General features: G+C 40.7%; 1 protein-coding gene across 2 annotated transcripts in view; it reads left to right on the top strand.

The window, feature by feature from the left end:
- Positions 1 to 4,500: 4,500 nt before the first annotated feature.
- Positions 4,501 to 24,639, top strand: part of UBQLN1 (ubiquilin 1) — a 43,065-nt gene continuing 22,926 nt past the window's right edge. For both annotated transcript variants that reach the window (XM_036260849.1, XM_036260851.1), the window contains exons 1-2: positions 4,501 to 5,181; positions 22,355 to 22,506. In XM_036260849.1, coding sequence (XP_036116742.1) covers positions 5,002 to 5,181; positions 22,355 to 22,506 — 332 coding nt within the window. In that variant the 5' untranslated portion in view covers positions 4,501 to 5,001. The remainder of the gene's footprint in view (positions 5,182 to 22,354; positions 22,507 to 24,639) is intronic.

The following is a 24,639-nucleotide window of genomic DNA, read 5'->3' on the forward strand; positions in this document are numbered from 1 at the left end:
TATTAATTGCCCTGTGGCCAGGTAGCTCAGTTGGTTAGAGCATTGTCCTGATTCACCAAGATTGAGGGTTCATTTGATCTCTAGTCAGGGCACATATAAGAATCAACCAGTGTGAATACATAAAAAAGTGGAACAACAAATGGATGGATGTCTGTCTCCTCCTCCCCATTACTAAATAAAAAGAAATGGGGGGGGGGGGGAGTATTCCCCAAATACTCCATTTCTTTAAAAAAAAAAAAAAAAGCAACTATTTATTTGCTTGCTATTGAGCTCTTGTTGAAACTGAATGCCTTAATGATAAAGGCCTGATAAGGGCCTCATGACTCAGCCTAATAGGGCCATTTGGGGGTGGGTCAACTTGGACTGAATGACTACCAAGGTAGGAAGGGTTCAGTAAGCCTTGCTCATCAAATGGAAATGATATATTCAAGAATGTTGCTGTTCTGGCTCTGTGGCATCTTGGCTTTATATGAAAAGTGCCAGCAACCCCCCTGGGAGACTATCAGTTGCCTTCTTCTCCCTCCGACTTTTCTGTGTGAAGCAAAGCTGCTGACTTGGGGGCCTCTCACAATTCAGGATTTCCCCTAAATGCCTGGGTCTGACTGACTGATGGTTTAGCTACACTGAAACCAGTTGGAGGAGGCCTAACATCTGCTGTGGCTGTTCAACTTCAGTGTTAACATGTAGAACCGAAAGTGGACATGGTCACTACACTCAGTGGGCAGAATTCAAGGCCACTGTCTTATCTCTGACCAAGTCTTCTTGAACTTTGTAATACTTGTACTGACTCTTGGGCTGTTGCCAATGGCCTAGCTCTTTGGTCTTCACTTGGAAAAACTACTGGCAGATTGAAAAATACCTCCTCTTTGGGGACATGAAGTATAAAAACAATTCACAACTATTTACCAACCCAGTCACGTAGACGTCATGGTAGAGGCCATTCTGATGATACTGACTAGAGTCAATTTGTTGACAGCGCTTTGGGCTGCCCTGATTGCCACCATTGCTACTTCTGACCATCACTGTACTGGACATGGTCCACACCCATCATCAGAGTGGGCACAGTACAGGAATCTGTTTCTGATGCAAAGGTTACCACTGATTGCCAGACTTGGACTCCTGACAAAAGATGACACATTCGTCTCAGGGAATGAGGCCACACTGCATGAGTGTGGCCCCCGCCCACTCCTGGCATGATTACATTGGACTTTTGACCCTCTCTCAGGGGTATTGTTGGTGCCTCACCATTGTTGACAATGTCAGCTTTGGTGTTATTGGTCTAGTCCAATCAACTGACTCTAGCCACACTTTTGTGGCCCTTGAAACTAATCCATCATGATTTTTTCGTTCTGAACCATGTGCAGTCTGACAATAGTGTACCTTTTATTGCAAAAGCCATTTAACAATGGGCTAATGGCCTCAGTACTCAGGACTTTTTGTGCTACTATCTACAGTCATCTCAAAAGACTCTATATCCCTCACGTACTACTAGTTCATACACTTTAGTACTAGGTATTTTGGTCACTGGCTGTAACTGTCTCCAAAGAGATCATCCCCTCCTGGCCACTTCCTAGGTAATGATAACAACAAAAGGGAATGGGGTGTGGGGGGTTTATAAAACTATATTGAAAATCCAGAATGCTACCCTGGGCATGATGCTTGTCTTTCCTCTGATGACAACTGCAGGTTGGCCTGATTGGTACATTAAGATTTAAACTTGCCCGCCTGGTGTGGCTCAGTGGATTAAGCATTGTTCCATGGACTGAGAGGTCCCAGTTCGATTCCCACTCAGGGCACAATGCCCAGGTTGCGGGCTCAATCCTCAGTAAGGGTGTGTAGGAAGCATCCAATGGATGCTTCTCTCTCACATTCATGTTTCTATCTCTCCCTCTGTGTCTAAAAAATCAATAAAAACATAAAAAGATTTAGCCCTGGCCGGTTTGGCCTAGCGGTTAGAGCGTAGGCCCGCAGACCAGAGAGTCTCTGGGTTCAGTTCCTGCTAAGGGCACGTACCTCAGTTGCAGTTTGTCCCTGGCCCCAATTGGGGTCGTGTGGGTGGGCAGCCAGTCGATGTGTGTCTCTCACATGGATGTTTCTCTCTCCCTCCCTCCCTCCCTCTCTCATTCCTGCTCTAAAGATAAAAGAAAAAAATGTCCTCACGTGAGGATGAAAAAAAAAAAACTTAATTCTGACCCTAGCTAGTGTGCTTAGTAGCTAGAGCATTGACCCTCACACTGAAGGGTCTTGAGTTCAGTTCTGGTCAAGGGCATGTACCTGGGTTGCAGGTTCGATCTCCAGCCCCAGCCAGGGTGCATTCAGAGGCAACCAATCAATGCATTTCTCTCACATTGAAGTTTCTCAGCCTCTCATTCTCCCCCTCCTTCCTTTCCACTCTCTCTAAAAAACAAAATTAAATTCTGGTTTAGCTGCCTGGATTCTCCTGTTGGACTGACATGGTCCTAGTGCATAAGGGTAATGACTGAGTACATGGTTGAGTACGTAGCATAGTATTTGAAAAAACTGCGATAGAGCGAAGCTGCGAAAGTGGTGAGGGATGACTGTTCATTGCTCTCTTAGTCCCCCTATAATAGCCTATGGCGGTTTAAATGGGGGACATAATGGTTCTCCCTAAGTTTTAGAAAAATATCCTTATCACTTTTTTGCCTCATCCTTATGAACAAAAGGTCTGGGTGTGAATCAGGAATGAATGGAAGAAGGTGAAGTTATAGCTACTGGAACGGGACACCCTGGTTTTTTGGTGGTGGGGTAAACTGGCACTAGAGTAAAGAACATCTTGGACCTCAGGAGACATAGGAAAGGGAGATACATCAATGGTCTTTCGTCTTTTAGAGCTATCCCTGGACCTTTCCTCATGAAGGAAGACACTCAGGTAAGGTTCTCCTGAACTAGAAACACTACATTTAACTGAGTCTGCCATACTCCACTACATAGCTCTCACCACTGTTGATTGTCATTCTTGTTCATTAAGAAGCCAGTTGAAAATGGCAGGGGGCCCTGGCCAGATAGTTCAGTTGGTTAGCACATCACGCCCATACAGGGTTGCAGGTTTGATTCCCAGTCAGGACACATAAAGAATCAACCAATGAATGCATAAATAAGTGGAACAACAAATCGATGTTTCTCCCTCTCTAAAATCAATTTTTTAAAAAGTTAAAAAAAAAAAAGCAGGAATGTCCCATCTCTTGCACCTCCCACGCAAAACATCTGTCAGCACCTCCAGATAATCTTTCCCACTTCAATTCTTGTAGCGTCACTAGTCATTCTGTGGAATGGATGAATGCCACTCAGCTGGTGGTGTGGAGAAAAGGACAGTTTGGACTGATTGCCTATAGGCAGTCCCTCCATAAACAAAGACTAGACTTAATTATTCAAACTGAACTAGGAACCCAAAGGCCTACTAACCAGCTGGGAGGACACAATGGAGGCATTGTTACCTTGTGCCCCCCAACTGATGTAGATCACATTGATGGGGGGGCTCCAATAATTATATTTTCTTTGCAGGTGCACCACGTGTGCCCCTGGATTGTACTTCTTAAGTGGTTGTCAGGCATTAATTTTTCTCTCCTTGAAAATACAGTGGCTTGCACCTTAGGGGTGGTCATGAGAAACCAAGCGTTTAAGGAAACACCACCATTAGTTCACAGAAGCATCAGATCACACATAGACTATACAAAATGAGGCTTCCCTTGATTACTTGGAGAATTTTCTCAGAGGGATAACTTACTTGCTTTTTTTTTTTTTTTTTTTTTAAATTTTGATTTCTGGAGAGGGGGGAAGAGGAAGACAGAAACAAAGATGTGAGAAACACCGATCAACTGCCAAATTACACTGAATATAATTTTTGAACAATTATCTTTAATGCCACCTAAAGTCTGAAATAAAGCAGCAACTTATCTTATGTAAGAATATAAAACAAACAACTGGGCTACATTAAACATTCCCAGTTGAGTGGGTACTCTCTTTTTGACCCAGACATTTTGGGGGATAGCGTTCACAGGAAATTCGGGAGTGCTCGCCAAGAGATGTCAGCCCGGGAGTGATGGCCAAAGTCAACACAGGTGGCCTGATCACCTGCGCAAACAAGGCTGACCTGAGGGCACGAGCCCCAGGCCGCAGAGCAAGGACCACGGGATTTCGGAGGGTGGCTACGGACGTGTACATTTTTATTTATAAGGATCTTTCCTCCATTAACTTAGCTTCCAGCGCCGACGCTTCCGGCAGTAAGATCAAGCACTTTAAATCTTCCAAGTAAACAAAAATTAAGCATATTAAAGTAACAAAACAGCTCCCCGGCACTAATTAGAGGCCCCGCTCCCAGTGGCTCCCGCGAGCGGGGCGGCGCGGGGCCTGACGTGAGGAGTGGGGGAACTACCTGGACCGCGAGGACGCAGGCGCGGCCGCGGCGTCCCGTGGTCGAGCCCTTTCTAGTAATTTCGCTAGCTGTGAAGTCATCCGTGTGCGCCGTGAAAATGCCTTCCAGAACCTGCCAATTTATTTTGGGGGGAAAGGGGTGAAAAGAAAATGAACTGACCTCTCCCACCCGACTCTGCCTTTAGTCTTTCACTCTGGCTGTGCCTACACTTGGACCCTGGGAACGGGAGCGGGGAAGCAAAGCGGCGGGAACGCGAAGGCGGGTCGATCGGGTATGACTCACCGACGCCGCCAGCCGCGTTACCCGGCGTGCCCCGCGCGGCGCCGGCGGAGGAACGTGGGGGAGGGGGTGGGGAGGAGGAAGCGGCGGCGGCTGCGGATGTCGCTGCGACCGAGCGGCGTCTGAACATACGGCGGCTGCGAGCGCCCGACCCGGGCCTGCGCCGGCGCTCACACCCAGCTCCACGGTCCCTCGCCCGCCAGGGCGGCTCTGCGCCCGTTGTCACCGAGGCGGCGCGTCCTGCATTCTCTGTTGTCCGGACCAGCCGGCTCTGGCGTCTGCTGGCTCCCCCTCGCTCGCCTGCTCCCTCCTGAGTCACCGCCGCCGCCATGGCCGAGAGTGGTGAAAGCGGTGGCCCTCCGAGCTCCCAGGACAGCGCCGCCGCGGCCGAAGGAACCGGCGCCCCCGCAGCCGCTCCTTCCGCGGAGCCCAAGATCATGAAAGTCACTGTGAAGACCCCGAAGGAGAAGGAGGAGTTCGCTGTGCCCGAGGATAGCTCCGTCCAGCAGGTGAGCACCGCCCTCGGCTTGGGCCGGGGCCGTGGTGGCGGCTGGACCTCTGACCGCGGTGGGAGGAGGTGGCTTTGCAAAGGCCTGGGAGGGGGTCTTTCCTGGAGGTGCTCCTGGCCGTACTCTCAGGGCTCATCCACAGTTAGATCACATCCAAGTTCGTGGGTTTGCTCCTTGGGACACCGCAGAGGTTTGTGGTGGTGGCGCGCGGCCTGTTTGTGGGACGCGCAGATCCCTCTTCCCTCCGTGCCTTCCTTTTGCTGGGGCCTCCACCGACCCCCTAGCCTCCGCCCCCAGCTCCCCGCCCCCAGCCGCCTCCCTGCTGCTCCGCACAAAGGAAGGGGACCCACCGGCTGGCTCCGGGCGGGGTAGAGGCTGGGCTGGGGCCAGGGTTGCTTTAGCCCAGCCTGCGGTTTTGTCTCCGGAATAAAGAAGGGGGCTGCTCATTGTTTTACCTGCCTGAGGGTTAAGGTGGATTTTGCGGCGAGGAGCACGTGTGCCTTTAGTTCCTTCGTTTCGACTGCCGAAATCTTTCCCATTTTTTATTTTAAAAAATTTAACGTAGAAATTGCTTTCAGCCACATGTGAAGTAATAGTATCAGGCGTAAGCAGAAAGCTGGATGACTTTCACCGATGACTTGCTGTTTTTAATCTTTTTATCATCCCTTAGATTCCAGCCATTGGGTAGATTTTTTATTTTAGAGGGACGATAGCTGCATTATTTAGATGTTAGCGGTGGCAATCTAATGAACAAAATTGGAGTTAATGGAGAATACTACCAAATAATTTACAACTTAAAATCTGCTCAGGAATATAAATTTTACAGTTAATTAGGAATCTTGAATTCAGCAAATTGTTTTAGAATGTTGTTGAATACATCTCAGAATATTTTCCCACAATTATTGCATTGCTCTCTGGCGATTTCAAACATTGTGACCAGTTTATGAGGAAACAATTCCTGAAATGTACATATTTTCCTCCAGGGACTGTAAATGACTTGGAGTATTGGTGTATATAGTTCTAAAAGGTGATGAGTTTTGTGACATTGTAAGTAGAGTGTGCAGCATCAAGTGAGAAAAACTTTTACCACCAACTGAATCACCGTATTTTTTTGGTCTCAATTTTGCTAGGAAAATTTCCTTAACATTTTAATATTTTCCAACATGCAGGGAAGTTGAAAGAATTAGAAAATGAACACCCGCATGTCTATTACCTACAATTAGCATTTTTCTATATTTTCTGTATGACACACATAATTTATCAGTCCATTTTATTTTTTGGATGCATTTCAAAGTTGCAAGTATCAGTACTTCTTCCCCTTAAAAAGCCCTTCAGCAATGTGCTTATCATTAACCTGAATTCGCTTTGTAAGTTTGACATACAATGAAATGCACGTGGTTGCCATTCTAGGAGTTACCACAAAACTTTGCAGTGGAAAGCTTTGTCAAGATGTAGAACCTTAAAATTGACTAGACAGTTAGTTACATCTTATACCTTCCCCAATCAGCCACTTTAAAAAAATTTCTTCACCATGGGTTAGTTTTGCCTTTTGTAGAACTTCTCATAAGTGTCATTGGGTAAGGCTTTTTTCACTCAGCATAATGTTTTTGAGATTCATTCTTGTTGTGCAGTTCCTTTTTTAATGCTGTGTTGTTTTCCATTGTAAATATACCATAAATTATCTGTTCTCCTGTTGTAGTCTGTCACCTGGGCTCTTTTCAGTTAGTTGCTATGGACATTCTTGTACAAATATTTTTTTGACAAATGCTTTTATATTTTATGTTAAATACTTAGAGGTGGAATGACTGGATCATATGGTAGAAACCATGTTTGTACGTACTATTTTACTTCCACATGACAGTGCATGGAAATTTCTATTGCTCCACGTCCTTGCTAACATTTGATGGTGTCAGTCTTTTTTGTTTCAGCTGTTCTATATAGTGGGTGTGTAGTCACATTAACTTTTGAAGTCCTTAGGTCTTCTTCCTAGGATTCTTAGTTCAGGTTTCCAGCATTCTGGCTGTTTTGAGTATTCTGTAAAAGATTAGAAAGATTCAATAATCTATAAATAGAAAATTTGATTTAGGTCAGTTTATGATAAATTGTGAGTTTTTTTTTTTTACTTTTTGTGATGATGAAATTAGAATTTTAAAATTCTGTGGAAGTTTTAATTTTACTCCTCTGTAACCAAAGTAAACATTTTTTTCCCAAAATAAAATTTTAATAGATTAAGGCCTTTCTGAAACAACCTTTTCTGGTGGAAGTTGATTTTTTTGTTTTGACAAATGCTTTCTGTTAGAGCAGAAAACATAAAAATTGAAACTCACTACTGCACCAAGAATCTGAAGACAAGTTGAACTCTCTGTGAGCTCTGTTAAGGGAAGCACATACAGGAAAATGTGCAAGAATAAGAAAAGCAATTCCAAAAGATTTGTAAAATTCTACTTGAAGCACAAGAAAAAAATTTGTCATTTTGTAATTAAAATTTTCTTAAATGGCTTGATAGCTTTAAATTATTTGCTGTAGATTAAAATTTATTATTAAAATATATTTAATAACATTAAGATTTCCATTAAAATGTTCAGTAAAAAATTGGAACCATTTGGTTGTGAGAATTCTTAGGTATGTTGGAGGTGGAGAGGGTAAGCAAGAGACCCACAAAATAATAATATTGAAGTCTTCAGCTTTCCATCAGGCAAATTTCATTTTCTACAATTTAAAATCTCTTTTAGTAATAGCTGCTATATAATGTAAATTCTTTATATGAACATGTTCTAATTGATTGAATGAAATTGTTAAACCTCTTGAGTCAGTTGTACAATAAGTTGTAAGGTGGTGATTAATTTTTTATTTTACCCTTGGTTTCTTTTTGAGTGTATGTAACCAACAGGCAGAAACAGGATGCCTAAATACAGTTGGTGTTTAATAAATGTTGTGGTTCAGTGGTTAGAGCATCAGGTCAAAGGGTCTAGTTCTTTTGTTTGATTACTGGTCAAGGGCACATACCTGGGTTGCTGATTCCATCCCTGGCTCCCTGGACTGGGCACTTGCGGGAGGAAAACCAGTGTGTCTCTCTCACATTGATATTTCTCTCTCTCCCTTCCCCCACCCCCCTGTTCCTGTCTTCCCTTCTCCCCTTCCCTCCCTTCCACTCTCTAAAAATCAATGGAAAAAATACCCTCTGGTGAAGACTAACAAGTAAATAAAATAAATAAATGTTACTTATTCATGGTTGATAATAAAGCTTGCACTTTTATAAAATTAAAGTGAAAATTTTCATGGAGCATTTAGAATCAATTGATTAATGTTTACATTTCTCCTTGAGAGTGTTTAGAATATAAACTTCACTCTGTGTTCCAAGATGGTTTATTTATTTATTTTTTATTATTTTGAGAGTAGGTTTGTTAAAGTTGGGGACAGTGAAACAAAGGAAGGTCTTAGGGTAGAAGAAGCAACAGGAGAGCCTAGGCTCTCTAGAAATGTTATAGGAAAGAAGTGAGCCAAGGTGGGGCTATTAGCTACTGGGAAGTCAGAAAAGGGGACCTTGGAGACAGGTTTAGGGGGTAAGCAGGGACAGGCCACTGCTGCTGCCCATTGCTCCTTTGGTTGCACGTCTCGTTGGGGACCCTTAAGAGTTTAGGGGAGAAAAGTAAAGATTCAGGCCTGAGAGGGAAGAAAGGTGTGGGTGTGCTTCAGAGAGAGCCCATTCAAAGTGGTTTGATAGGGGGTTTTCATAATGTAAATAGATAAAAGTGTAGTGGCACAAAATCCCTGTGTATGAGATTGTGTTTATTTCTTTCTTTATTTAAGGTTTTCATTGATTTTTTTTTTAGAGAAGAAGGGGGAGAGAGAGAGAGAAAAACATCGATGTGAGAGAGAAACATCCATTGGCTGCTTCCTGCACTCCCCCTACCGGGGATCTACTCCGCAACCCAGGCATGTGCCCTGACCAGGAATCCAACTGGCACTTCTCAGTCCACGGGAATAATGCTCAATCCACTGAGCCACACCAGCCGGGCAAGATTGTGTTGTATTTATTCATTATCTGTTATTGGAAACAGCTTGAGGATTTCCAAGTGTCAGTAAACAAGATGAAATCCAGAGGAATGTTGTGTGTGTGTGATTTAAATCAGTGCAGAGAATGGCAGGGAGCTCCCATGTAACTTCTGACTAGCTTATTTTTGGATTTTATAGCCCTCTGGATTATAGTGAAAAATCTGAAATAGGCAACATCTATTCTACTTTTAGAAAACATCTTCATCATTTAAACTTTTAGAAAGAGATTAACATACTTAACGTACAATAATATAAATATTGTATTGAATAGAATGGAGCCTTTCTTGATAAGGGAAATTGCAGTGTCTTAGGGTCATTATCACAAACATTTAACATTATAGTGTGAGTCTAGGACTGCATTGTCCACTTTGGTACCATCAGCTACCTCTGCCTATTGAGCATTTACAATATGATTGAAATGATTTAAAATGTGCTGCAAGTGTAAAATACACACTAGATTTTGAAAAGTTGTGACTGGCTTCTTATATGTATCATAATGTTATTTAAAGTTCAGCCATGTTGTGACATGTATCAATAGTTTCCTTTGTATTGCTGAATAGTATTCTATTGTGTGGATATACTGTACATCACATTTTATTTCTCTGTTCATCAAATTGATGGACATTTGGGTTGTTTCTACTTTTTGATCATTATGAATAATGCCTCTGAATATTCATACAAAAGTTTTTGTGTGGACATATGTTTTCATACTTTGTGGGTGTATATCTATGAGTGGAATTTCTAGGTCATGTGGTAGCTCTATGTTTAACTTTTTGAGGAACTGCCAAACTATTTTCCAAAGCGGCTGTACCATTTTATATTCCCATCAGCGGTGCATGAGGGTTCCAATTACTCTACATTGTCCACAACACTTGTTATTGTCTGTCTTTGAGCCTTCCTAGTTGCTGTGAAGTGTTATCACATTGCGATTACTTTGTTACCCAAGCAGCAGTTCTCAAGGTGGTTTGGGGTGCTCAGGACCGTTTTAGGAGGACCATGATATCAAAACTGTTTTCATAATAATTCTCAGCTGTTATTTGTGTTTTTAAATCTAATTTTCAAAAATGAACAACACACTTTTCCAGAAGCTAGACGATGTGGGGTGTTGTAACAGGTGTGAATCCAGTTTTCCATTACAAGACTAAAGTGATTTGCAAAAATTTAAAACAATACTCCTCTTTACACTGGGACAGTAGTCATTGAAAAAATGTTTTTACTAATTTTAGAGAGGAAGAGAGAGGGAGGTAGAGAGAGAGGGGGAGGGAGGGAGGAACGGAGGAACGGAGGAACGTTGATGAGAGAAACATCTATCAACAGCCTCTTGCATACCCCCTAGTGGAGATGCAGCCAGTGGCCTTTTGGTGCATGGAATGATGCTTAATCAACTGAGCCACACCAGCCAGGGCTGTAGTCTTTTTAAAAAAAATAAGAATGTTGCCCTGGCCGGTTTGGCTCAGCGGTTAGAGTGTCAGCCTGCGGTCCACAGAGACCCGGGTTCGGTTCCCGCTAAGGGCATGTACCTTGGCTGCAGTTTGTCCCCGGCCCTGGTTGGGTCGTGTGGGTGGTGGCCACTCGATGTGTCCCTTTCACATCGATGTTTCACTCTCTTCCTCTCTCTCCTTCCCGCTCTATCTGAGTAAAAAATGGAAAAATGTCCTCGGGTGAGGATAAAAAAAACAAAACAAAAAAACCTTTAAAAAAAAAAAAAAAGAATGTTATTTATAAGAGTGTTTTTTGTTTTTTTTTTTAATCCTCACCTGAGGACATTTTTTTTTTTCCATTGAATTTTAGATACAGTGGGAGGGAGGAAGAGAGAGAGAGAAACAAATATTGATGAGAGACACACATCACATTCAATTGGTTGCCTTCCACACACACCCTGACCAGGGCCAGGGATCGAACATGCAACCCAGATATGTACTCTTGACTGGGAATCAAACCTGAGACCCTTCAGTGTGTGGGCCTACGCTCTAACCACGGAGCCACACAGGCCAGGATAAGTTTATTTTTAAACAGATAATTCAGTTTTAATTTCTAATGTAACTTATATTAATAGTTATAACCTACATAAAGAAAAATTCTTTGGGGTTTCGAATTTGTAAGAGTGGTGTCCTGCAGTGGAGTATTTAATAGATTACAGTAGGTGCTTATAAGATTTAGGATTGACTCTGCTAAGTGGCCATTGCCTCTTGCTTAGAAACTATAGTATCCTACTGGTCAGTTTCTCCACTTTTCTATCCCCCCAATTCATTCCCAGATCAGTCTCTGAAAAATGTTAATCTGATCATGTTACCCTCTAGGTGGAACTAATGGTTCTCATTGATCTTAGCTACTTAAAGCCTGTGTGAGGCCCTGTGTGGTATGGTTCCTGACTACCTCTACATCATGATACCGCCTTTTTCCCTTGGTTGCTTGGCTCTTGCCATACTGACCTTTTAGTTCCTTGACCTGTTGCTACACTTTTTTTCCAGCCTTAGGACTTGGTGCAATTTGTTCTTGCTTCCTGCATTGCCACTCTGCCCGCTCCATTTACCCTTTAAATCTCAGTGCAGAGGTCATTTTCTTGTTTGTGAGCTATTCCTGATTGTCCAGACTAGATTGGGATTCCCCTGTTGTATTTTCTTTCAGCACCCTGTTTTGGGTCATAAATCATCACAATGTAAATTCTGTATTTATGTGGCTATTTGATTAATGCTTATTTTTCTAGTAGAGAGGATCAATGATAGTTCACCATTGTTACCATAGCCTAGCGCATGGTATGGGCTCAGTAAATATTAACAAGTATATATTTAATAACTACAAATTTTTGAGATTTTGCTGAGTGCAGTATATACATAATCTCTTGGTTCCTGCCCTCCTCTCTCAGCTTAGTTTTAAACAGCTCTTCCCTTAGTTCACCACTATTCAAGTACAACTCTTGACTAATCAGGACATTTACTCTTTTGTTTGCTGAAACATAATTCTTCTAGAACAGACTTTTTTTTATCCTCACCTGAGGACATTTTTTTCTATTTTTTGTTCAGATAGAGTGGGAGGGAGAAAGAGAGAAACATCGACGTGAAAGGGACACATCGAGTGGCTGCCACCCGCACGACCAAGGTACGTGCCCTTAGTGGGAACCGAATCCGGGTCTCTCTGGACCACAGGCCAAAGCTCTAACCGCTGAGCAAAACCGGCCAGGGCTAGAACAGACTTTCTTAGCTATGGACCTTCATCTAAACCATGGAACACAGAGAATGATTTGAATGATTATCTATTTTTCTCAAATATGGTTCACAGATATATATTTTAAATGCTTAGGAGAGAAGCTAATTCTTTACATGTATGTAATCAGTGTGTAGTGCTGGTAAATGTTCCATTTCTTTAGGAAAAACATTGATTTGTAGTGTTTGCTGATTTACATGGTATAAATTCTCTTATCGTGGCAGATTTTAAACTACCAATATTAAAGTGGCTCACATTCCTGGCCAGTTTGGCTCAGTGGTTAAGCGAACGTTGGCCCAAAGATCAATGAGTTGCAGGTTTGATTCTGGTCAAGGGCACGAACCTCGGTTGCAGTTCTTCCCTGGCCCTGGTTGGGTCATGCAGGAGGCAGCCAGTCGGTGTGTCTCTCTCATGTTGATGTTTCTCTATCTCTCTCTCCCTCTCTTCCCCTTGCTCTCCCTCCCTTCCACTCTATCTGAAGATAAATGGAAAAATATCCTCGGGTGAGGATAAAAAAAATAAAAATATAAAGTGGCTCACAAAACTCCCAAAAATTTAGCAGTGTGAGCCAGTAGGAGCAATTGCTTACAGTGGGTGCCTTAAGGCAGGGGTCAGCAAACCACAGTGGGATAAATCTTCCATGCCCATTTATTTATGTATTACCTATGGCTACTTTCAGAACAAATGATATGGCTCCAGAGCAGAAAATATTTACTGTCTAGCTCTTTACAGAAAGTTTGCTAACTCCTTCCTCTGCCTTAGGACAGTAGGGCTTACTGTTGTCCAGTAGAAATGCAAGCCACATATGTAATTTCAGTGTGCTCATAGCCACTTAGAAAAATTATAAAGTTAAATTTTTCATTACAGTAAAATACACATAACAAAATTTGTCATCTTAACCATTTTTAAGAGTACAGTTTAGTGACATTAAATACATTCACATTGTCATGCAACTGTCACTACTATTTATCTCCAGAACTCTTTTCTTTTTAATCCTCAACTGAAGATATTTTTCCATTGATTTTCAGGTAGAGTGGGAGGGAGGGAGAGAGAGAAAAAGAAAGAGAAAAATAATCCGATGTGAGAGAGACACATTGATTGGTTGCCTCCCACATGACCCTGACCAGGGCCAGAGATCCAGCAGCAACTGAGGTACTTGCACTTGATTGGAATCAAACCTGCATCTCTTTGGTCCTTGGGCTGATGATGCTCTAATCCCTGAGCTAAACCAGCCAGGGCTTTAGAACTCTTTTCATCTTATAAAACAAACCCTGTACCTATTAAACAATACCCTCCCCTCCCCTCCACCCGAATCCCCTGGCAGCAACTGTTCATACTTTCTGTCTCTATGAAATTGATGACTCTAGATATCTCATAAAAGTGAATCAAAAGTATTTGTCCTTTGGTGACAGGTTTAATGCTTAATATGTCCTCAAGGTTCATTTATATTGTAATGTGTCAGAATTTCCTTTTTAAGGCTGAATAATCCTTTGTATGTATATACCCCATTTTGTTTATCTGTTGGTGGTCACTTGTGTTGCTTCTACCTTTTGGCTACTCTAATTTTAATATGTTTTATTTAATCCAGTAATCACTTCAACATGTCATTGATATAAAAAATTGAGACATTGTTTTTCCTTTTTTTTAATTATTTTTTTTCTTTATTAATGTTTAGAGAGAGAGATAGAAACATCGATGAGAGAGAACATCGATTGGCCATGTCCTTCACGCCCCACACTGGGGACTAGGCTGACAACCTGGGCATGTGCCCTGACCAGGAATCGAACTGGTGACCTCTTGGTGCATGGGGTCGACACTCAACCACTGAGCCACATTGGCTGGGCGAGACATTGTTTTTCATACCAAGTCTTTAGAATGTAGGGTGTTATTTTACACTTGCAGCATATCTCAATTTGGACTAGCCACGTTTTAAGTGCTCAATAGCCACATGTGCCTAGACTTACTGAATTAGATAGCGTAGTGAAAAACTATGTTTTGCTCCCTATTTCCCTCTCCCCTTTTGTTATTTCAGCCACTTGTATGTCTTTACCCTCAAATATTACTAGCTCTTTCCCTCTGGGCCCTTGCAAATGACTGCTAATGGCACTAACATCATAATAGCTAGTATTTATTCCAGGTTTATCAAGGCTTAATGTACTTTTTTAAGTTTACAACTTTATGATGAAAGTACTATTGTCCCTTAAAAAAATGAAGAAACAGATTCAGATTAGTAATATGATCAAATTTATACACCTATTAAATAGTGACGCCTAGATTCAAATCCAGTGACTAACTTTGGAGCCCTCACCTAACTGACTGCTCTAATCTGCCTTGAATTTTCTTTGGCTGGCTTTTATTTACATGTTAGTTCATTAGATGATGGGAGTCACCTTCTAATTTAAATCGGCAATTATAATGTCATACCATTTTGTGCTTATGTGGACTTTATCCTTACTACCACATACTATAAGAATTTACAAGGGTAGAGGCTGTTTTATCTCCTAATTCCATGGTGCCTAGCATTGTGCTTGGCACATATTGAGTAATGAAAGTATTTATTGAGTGAATGAACAAATAGTGTTTTATTTTATTTTATTTATTTATTTTTTTAAATTTTATCTTTATTGTTTAATGTATTACAGATGTTCCTCATTTTTTCCCCCATTGACCCCCTCCTCTCCACTCCCGCCCCCCTCCTGCCTTTTCCCACACTGTTGTCTGTGTCCATTGGTTATGCATATATGCATATAAGTTCTTTGGTTTACAAATAGTATTTTAAAGATTATTTACAGTCCAGCCGGTGTGGCTCAGTGGTTGAGTGTCGACCCCATGCACCAAAAGGTCACCAGTTTGGTTCCTGGTGTGGACACATGCCTAGGTTGTGGGCCAAATCCCCAGTGGGGAGCATGCAGGAGGTGGCCAATCGATGTTCTCTCTCATCAATGTTTCTGTCTTTCTCTCCTTCTCACTTTCTTTCTAAAATCAGTAAAGGGAAAAAAAAGATCATTTACAGTATTTTGTACTTATTTGGGACTACTTTAACATTGTGATTTACTAAGGAAAATGTGATGTTTACTCTTAGGGTAATTAAATGTGCAGTGATATTCTTTCAGTTTTTTTTTTTTTCCTCATCCGAGGACATTTTTCCATTTTTTGTACAGACAGAGTGGGAGGGAGAGAGAGGAAGAGAGAGAGAGAGGGAAACATCGATGTGAAAGGGACACATCGAGTGGCTGCCACCAGCACGACCAACCAGGGCCGGGGACAAACTGCAACCGAGGTACGTGCCCTTAGCGGGAACCGAACCCGGGTCTCTCCGGGCCGCAGGCAGACGCTCTAACCGCTGAGCCAAACCGGCCAGGGCTATTCTTTCAGTTTTTAACTTCCACTATAAAAAGAGAAAATCCCACTAAATTAGGATTGGAAGTTTTTTTTAGAGACTAAAGTTGATATCTGTAAATCTGCTGTTTGGTGCAAAAATTACTGGGTTAGCATACAAAACATTCTATTCATTATAGGTATGAATAATCTGTGTATCTGTGTTCCTCTATTTTGCAAAACATTTGTATTACTAGAAGATCTGAATTCTGTTTTTTCCAGTTTGTTTGACGTCTTATAAATATGACAGCATAGACTGCTTGGTTTACTGGTTAAGCAGCTGTTATACAGATTTCTAGACTTGGGTGTAATGGTTTTTGTTAAATATTTTTTAGCCTTTAAAGCTTTCTCCAGTGGCTGTTACTAGTTTTTTGTGTTTTTTTTTTAAATCTCACCCGAGGATATTTTTGCATTCATCTTCAGATAGAGCAGGAGGGAGAGAGGGAGGGAGAGAGAGAGAGAAACATCAATGTGAAAGAGACACATCAACTGCCCCGCATTAGCTGGGGCAGGGGCAAACCGCAACCGAGGTGCTCTTAGTAGGAACCAAACCTGGGTCCCTGGTCCATGGGCCAACACTCCAACTGCTGAGCCAAACCGGCCAGGGCTGTTACTACTTTTTAAAAATACAGAATGTGAAGAGAAATTAAATATGTTATGCATGCTATTACTTTTTTTGTACGTTTTTATATTTTTAGAGAGAGAGATAGAAACATTGATGTGAGAGAGGTACATTGATTGTCTGCCTCCTACATGCCCCCTACTGGGGATTGAGCCCGCAACCAGTGCATGTGCCCTTACTGTGAATCTAACCGGGACCTCTCAGTCCATGGGACAACGCTCAGTCTACTGAGCCACTCTGGCCAGACTGCATGCTGTTACTTTAAGGTTAGACAACTTGAATGATGTAGAAAAGTGTGAAATAAAAAGGATGCCCACTCAAAGATAAACTGAATTTATCTATATCTATATTTTAGTGATTCTTTCCAGAAATGTGTTTATCTGTATACCCATATATAATTTCTTGTTTATTTGTATTACAATGATGGGATTATTAACCCGCACTTTTCTTTACTCTTTTTCCTTGTTTCTTTCAGGTCTTTCCATATTGGCATATGTAGAACTAACGTGTTCCACCATTTGTGTGTGTGTGTGTGTGTGTGTGTGTGTGTGTAAAATTAATATTTGGATAAAGAGGGGAAATGTGTTTTGGCATAATGATTAAGTATATTGAAATATGGTTCTGCATTTTGGAGAGAGTGTGAACCTTGGAATTTGAGAGATCTGACCTTGGGCAAGGTGCTTTTTACTCCACTGAGCCTTACTGGCAACATTTTAAACTTGTAATGTTAACACCTGCTTCACTAGATTGTTTGGAGGATTTCATTAGATACTATAAAGTACTTGGCTCAGAGTTTATGTGTTTTACTTATATTGATTTCTTTCCTCTTGCACCCTTTTGTTTGCCAGTGAATTGAGTTTTAATATTTGCAGGTGAAGGAAGCTTACAGAGTATGTGAAGGGTGAAACATTTAGTTTGTTATTATTTATCACATTTATTTTGTGAATAACATTGTAACATTTATGACTGACTACTCAATTTTATAAGAAGGAACTCTTTTTTCATTTGGCTGCTTGTGTACCCTCAGTTATTTCTGATACTCGGCATCTTTGTATAATATTTATGCAGTGTTTTTAAATGAGGTAACCAACTTCACAACTACTCATACATCAGGCATTTCGAGAGTGATAACTGGCTGAACTACTGCATAGGATGATTTACTCAGTGTGGATGTTTTTTTCCTTTTCTTTTTTTAAAAATTGATTCTAGAGAGAGAGGTAGGGAGAGAGAAACTTCGATTGGTTGCCTCCTGCGCACGCCCCACTGGGGATCCAACCTGCAACCTGGGTATGTGCTCTGACTGGGAATTGAACCTGCCGCCCTCTGGTGCATGGAACAACACTCCAACCAAGCGAGCCATATCAGCCAGGGCTCAGTGTGGATGTTTTTCAAGAGATAATAGCAATACTGAGTATAAGGAACTGATTTAAAAAGAGAGATTGTTGAAGGACTTGTGACTTAAAATACTGAAATAGCAAATATTTGAATGCGGTATATTCAGACATCTACAGTATTTAGAAAATTTTTACTAAATGCTATTAATGTGTGGTACTGCAGAAAATTAAATTAATGCGTGTTTTAATCTTCAGAACTTATGTTTTATAAAGGTTGCAATATTTTTTTTTCTGATGATATTTAATAGAGCAGAGGAGAGACTAGGTGTTTAAAGGCAAGTTTGGATTGTGGCATGTTTGTAAAGAACAACTGTTTCTTTTTTTTTTTTTTTTTTTTATTATCCTCACCCGAGGACATTTTTCCATTTTTTGTTCAGGTAGAGTAGGAGGGGGAGAGAGAGGAACAGAGAGAGAGAGAAACATCGACGTGAAAGGGACACATCGAGTGGCTGCCACCCGCACGACTGACCAGAGCCGGGGACAAACTGCAACCGAGGTACATGCCCTTAGCGGGAACCGAACCCGGGTCTCTCAGGACCGCAGGCCAATGCTCTAACCGCTGAACCAAACCGGCCAGGGCGAACAACTGTTTCTTTTAGCTAACTTACAATCAGATTAATTCAATTTTATTTTTATTTTGTAATGTTTTGATTGATTTTATTTTATTATTTTTTTGTTAATCCTCACCCGAGGATATTTTTACATTGACTTTTAGGTAGAGTGGAAGGGAGGGGGGGGGTGCGAGGAGGGGAACAGAGAGAAACATCGGTGAGAGAGACATCCATTGGTTGCCTCCCACACAACCCCAACCTGGAGCCTGGGATTGAACGTGCAACCTAAGTACATGCCCTTGACCAGGAATCAAACTTGGGAACCTTGGGTCTGAGAACCTGGGTGTTCGGGCCTATGCTCTAATCACTGAGCCAAACCAGCCAGGGCTAAATAGTGCTTATTTTAATGTATTTGGTACTTCTCATCCCCTACCCCTTACACTCAGCCTCTGGTGGTACCAATACTGATGAGTCTTATGGGAATTAGGCAGATTCTGGGTATTGAATTAGCTTTTAGCTTTTATTGCCAGTTTAGGATTCAGTTCAGTTAGGTCTGCTAGATTCATTGACCATGTGTCTATTTCTTGTCCAGCTTCAAAATTTTGTTCCAGTGGAGACCAAAAGGTCTTAATTTATTCTGTTGTCTGAGTTTCTTAATTTTTCTTTTGCAAATCATATGTCTGTAAGAATCTTGTATCTAGAATAAAATTTTTTTACAACTCAATAGTAAAGACAACAAACCCAATAAAAAAATGAGCAAAAGATCTGAATAAACAGTTCTCCAAAGAAGATATACAAATAAACACATAAAAAGATACTCAACGTCATTAACTATTAAGGGACTGCAAATTAAAACTACTTTCTGTAAGAATGAGGCGGTGCTGAGTAACCAGAAGAGTATGGGTTTATTGAGGGAAAGACCTGTCGGGCTACCTCTAAGGAGAAAATAGCAACTCCAGACTAAGGATTTTTAAATTTAGGGCTGGGGTGGGTGGTCATTCAGCCTAGGAGTCCTTGATTGGTCGAGCTGGGGTCTCCTGAAACTTGTTTTTCTTGTCGAGTGACCAGTTTGCAGTTTGGGGTGGGTTAGGGTGGTTCCTGACTGGAGTGATGGGTTTTGGTTTCCTGGAATGAGAGGCTTCGGGCAAGGTTAAACAATAAGAGGCTTGGGGCATCAATATGAAAGCAAAAGATTTAAGAGGCTTGGGGCAGTAATATGAAAGTTAGAGCTAACACTTTCCATGCACTTGAATGGCCATAATAAAAACATCAGATAATAACAAGTATTGGTGAGGATGTAGAGAGTTTGGAACTCTTATACACTGCTAGTAGGAATACATAATGGTACAGCCATTTAGGGTAACACTCTGGTGGTTCTCAAAATGGTTAACCCATAAGTTATCATATGACCCAGTAATTCCACATCTATGTATATACCCCCAAAAATGAAACATTTGTCTACACAAAACTTGGACATGAATGTTTATAGCAGCATTATTCATAATAGTCCAAAGGTGTAAACAACCCAAATGTCCGTCAACTGATGCATGCGTAATGTTGTGTATCCATACAATAGAACATTATTTGGCCATAAAAAGGAATGGCATATTGATACATACTACAATATGGATGAACCTTAAAAATATGTTAAATTAAAGAAGCCAGTCACAAAGACTATATCATATGACTGCTGTCTCCTGGCCTGCCGGGATCTGTGCAGTGCAATGAACCTACAACCACACGCTGGTTGGAGTGAGAGGGAGATTTGCAAGAGAGCAAATGCTCTCCTCTGGACGCAGCCCCATTTATTTGCAGATTGGTACCCCCAGGTTACAAGTGGATTTAATTATTTCCTTGAGATGGCATTACTGCATATACCCTAGCTTTGTCTCTTGCTTTTTATGGAAGAGACCTTGAAGCCAAAAGATAACAAACCCATATTCACATGCAAATGAAATGCCCAACGCACCTGGGTGGATCAGGTCACCCCCCACCCCACCGCCCCCAGGGCTAGGATTCCAAGAATTCATTAACACAAGGTTGAGAGTGCATAACACCATCTTTCAACCCCCCAACCCCACAATGACTGCAATTATGTGAAATGTTCAGATTAGGCAAATCTATAGTCAAAGTAGATTAGTAGTGCCTTATGGCTTGGAGTGATGGGGGAAAAGGAGGTGATAGCTAAAAGGTACTGGTTTCTTTTTGAGAAGATGAAAATGTTCTAAAATTTACTGTGGTGGATGAATGTAAGTTATATATCCATAAAACTATAAAATCTTTTATTCTAGTGGGGATTTGAAAGAATATGAGTAGAATGTCTTCAGTTTAGCATCTTACCTTCAAATCCTAAAATATGTTAAAATGCTACATAATTGTATGTTAGACAATTAAATCACTTATTTTGGAATGACATGAGTGATATCAAGGATTCTGAAAAGGATTTCTTAGCTTAATGCTAAGAAACACCAATCTAGATTACCCTTATTTTGCATAGGAATTAGAATATAGTTAATCTGGATGCATTGGTCCTTGAAATCTACCTAGGTTTGAATCCTACCAGTAGTTTATTACTTGTGTCACTATGAGAGGAAAGGGATATATGGAACCTTTCTTTGTCTCTGAAATAGGATTGAAAAACATCTGCCTCACAGTTATTGAGAATTAAGAGAGCTGGCATAGTAGTAGCTACTACTGACCACCACCTGTGTGCCTGATGCTTGCATTTTAGGCACATCTCATTCAGTTTTTATAAAACCTCATGTTCTACTCATTACATTATTATTTCTAATCTACCAACAGGAGAAATGAGATGTCTAATAATAGGAGAGTGGTTAAAATACGGATTGACATATTTCTCTATATAGAATATTATGCATATAGTGTTCCACAGATTTTTTTTTAGTTACTTGGAAATTGCTTATCTTAGACAAAAGGGTTATAATCATAATTTCAGATAAATTAAGAAAAAAATCTGTTGTAAAAGCTTCGAAATATTTACTGCAGTATAATTTTGCATTATTTTTATATTTATTTTTGTTAATCCTCACCTGAGGATATTTTTTATTTTTTTAAGATAGAGTGGAAAGGAGAGAGGGAGAGAGAGAAACATTGATATGTGTGTGTGTGTGAGAGAGAGAGACATTGATTGGTTGCCACATGACAGGTGATTTTGATAAGGGTTTGAGAGAAACACTGATTTAGCATAGAATAAATAAGCTTTTCTTTGTAGTAGGATATTCTTTTCTGGTTTTGCATGTTATTCTATGAAGCTTTCCATCATGTTTTCCTAGTTACAGTTTTCACTGGAAAGCTAGCTTTCTCTAACTGCCCTTTATGCTTCCTCAGACCTTTGTGGTTTACTTGATTGCCTCTTTCATTGGACTCTTCTTGTTGAGGGAAAGTTTTTGTTTATATTTTTGCATTTGCATAATACTGCTTGTTAATATTGAATGAAAGAGGTGAGGAGGAAAGTCAGTATAATAGGTAAAGACTATATATTCAACTGTATATTTTATATTGATGCCAATATACAGTATGTGTGTGTATAAATACATATACTAATAAATACACACACACACACACACAAACTAGAAAGGAGGAGGACTGGAGATAGAAATCTGAGGAAGAGCTTATTGTAAACTTGGTAAGAGCTATGTGTGCCTTGAACTCTATTTAGCACCACTGAAGGAATTAAGGATATTGCAAAGAGATGAATCGCTATACCTTAGCAGAAGATTGAATGTAGGATATATACACCTATAATAAAACCTTTGTGTTAAGATGAGTGAAGTGGCAATACTTATTTCCCCATTAAGGTCAAGCTGACACAGAAAAGACGCATTTTTATATTGTTTAAATTGTTGCAGTATCTGTAGAAGGGGATTTTTACCAGTATTTGTTCTAGAAACTAGCTGAGATGATGCTATGCAAATACCTGTAATACATATTTCTATCTTATTTATTAGTTCAAGGAAGAAATCTCTAAACGGTTCAAATCACATACTGACCAGCTTGTGTTGATATTTGCTGGAAAAATTTTAAAAGATCAAGATACTTTGAGTCAGCATGGAATTCACGATGGACTTACTGTTCACCTTGTCATCAAAACACAAAACAGGTATGTTTATAGACGACAGAACTTTAAACCATGAGTAAATGCTTTAGAAATAAGTCTTGGCTTTAAAAGGCTTTCCTTGTCATTAATTAAGTGGATTAAAATGTATATGTTTTTGAAAACCAGTGTAATTCAGTAATGCTAATGCTTGCACATTTGATATTTTAGAATATTCATCTGTATTGAGTCACAATATCTAAATTATTTTAATTACAGAATAAGCAGATTAATATATTATTTTTATTTTTAATTTATTTTTTATCCTCACCCAAGGACATTTTTGTATTTATCTTGAGATAGAGCAGGAGGGAGAGAGGAAGAGAGAGAGAGAAACATCAGTGTGAGAGAGACACATCTACTGGCTGCCACCCACACGACCCCAACTGGGGCCCAGGACAAACTGCAACCAAGGTATGTGCCCTTTCCAGGAACCGAACCCGGGTCTCTCTGGACCGCAGACTGACTGCTGAGCCAAACGGACCAGGGCTATATTTTTATTTTCAATTTATTTTATTATTGTTAATCCTCACCTGAGGAGATTTTTCCATTGATTTTTCGATAGAGTGGAAGGGAAGGAGGGCAGAAGAGAGAGAGAGAGGCACAGGGAGGGAGGAGGGAGGGAGAGAGAGAGAGAGAGAGAGAGAGAGAGCGAGCGAGCGAGCGAGCGAGCGCGCGCGCGCGGGCGAGCATTGATGTGAGAAAGGAGACAAGTTGATTGGTTGCCTCCTGTATGGGGCCGAGGATTGAACCTGCAACCCAGGTATGTGCATTTGACTATGAATTGAACCGGAGACCCTTAGGTCTTTAACCGCCAGGGAAGATTAATATATTTTTAGATATGATTTTTGTTTTAGAGTGAATTTTAGACAAAGATCGGGGTGACCCATTTCCTTGTCAGATCAAAAGGCTATAACCATATTTCCTTAAATCTAAGGCACCATCAGTTTTTTTTTGTTTGTTTTTTTTTGGTACATGCCCCTAGCCGCTAGGACCTAGAGGGAACTGAACCTGGGACCCTCTGGTCCACAGGCCTATGCTCCAACCACTGAGCCAAACCTGCCAGGGTGGCACCATCAGTTTTTAAGAGGCACTTTTATTTTACATATCACTAAGAAAAAATAACTACCAATTAAGCTGATATATTTTCTTTTCACTTAAAATTTTTATTTTATAATGAAAGAGTTCCGTTAGACTTACTTGGATATATTTATCCAAGTCTTGAGCATACATACAAGGAAAATACACGTGAAATAAATTGGTAAAGCCTTCCTATCACTACTTCACATTGAGTCTGAGTCTTTTGAGTCACCATTTAATTTAGATATCTGTGTCCATATGAGATGAAGTTCTGTATTCACAATAGAGTTGGTGCAGCATTTCTTAAAAGAGTGCTACAGTATTTTCTCCAGGAATTTCCTTCAAGCCATTGATACCCATTCTGTAAGTTTATTCTGGTTTTCCCTAACAGCAGATACTTGTTTCACTAAGAAATTCATCACTCCTATTCATGTTTCTGTGCTTCTCTGTATGCACAGTAACCTCATTTTAGTACCAAGTAATGGTGTAATTTTTCTGAAGACACTTTGTGTGGTAAATACATGTGGCACAACAGTATTTACTCATTCACTCAATTGAAGTTACAGTGATACCTCGGTTCTCGAACATAATTCGTTCCAGGAGGACGGTCGAGAACCAAATTGTTCGAGAACCGAAGCAATGAAACCCCAATAGGAAATAATGGAAACTGGATTAATTCGTTCCAAGCCCCAGAAAATGCCTATTTACTGGCCTAATTTGTATATAATATGTAGAAAAACATAAGTCTCAACAAGAAATAAAAGTGTACAGTATGTCTAAGGGTTAAATTCAGTGTAAAGCGTGACTCTCTCCACAAAGCGTGACTCTCTCTCTGCACTCACACTGATGACGCAAGCAAGGCGCGCTGGGCCGAATGAACGCCATTCGGCTCAACTCGGCTCATCTCGGAAGTTCGAGTTCCAAATATTTGTTCGGATTCCAAGACAAAAGTTTCTCGAATCTCCTGGTCGAATACTGATTTGGTCGAAAGTCAAGGCGTTCGAGAACCGAGGTATCACTGTATATAGAACATGTGTGTGCAGATATGACAGTTGTCTG

Source organism: Molossus molossus, unplaced genomic scaffold (assembly GCF_014108415.1).
Source record: "Molossus molossus isolate mMolMol1 unplaced genomic scaffold, mMolMol1.p scaffold_m16_p_14, whole genome shotgun sequence".
NCBI lineage: Eukaryota > Metazoa > Chordata > Mammalia > Chiroptera > Molossidae > Molossus > Molossus molossus.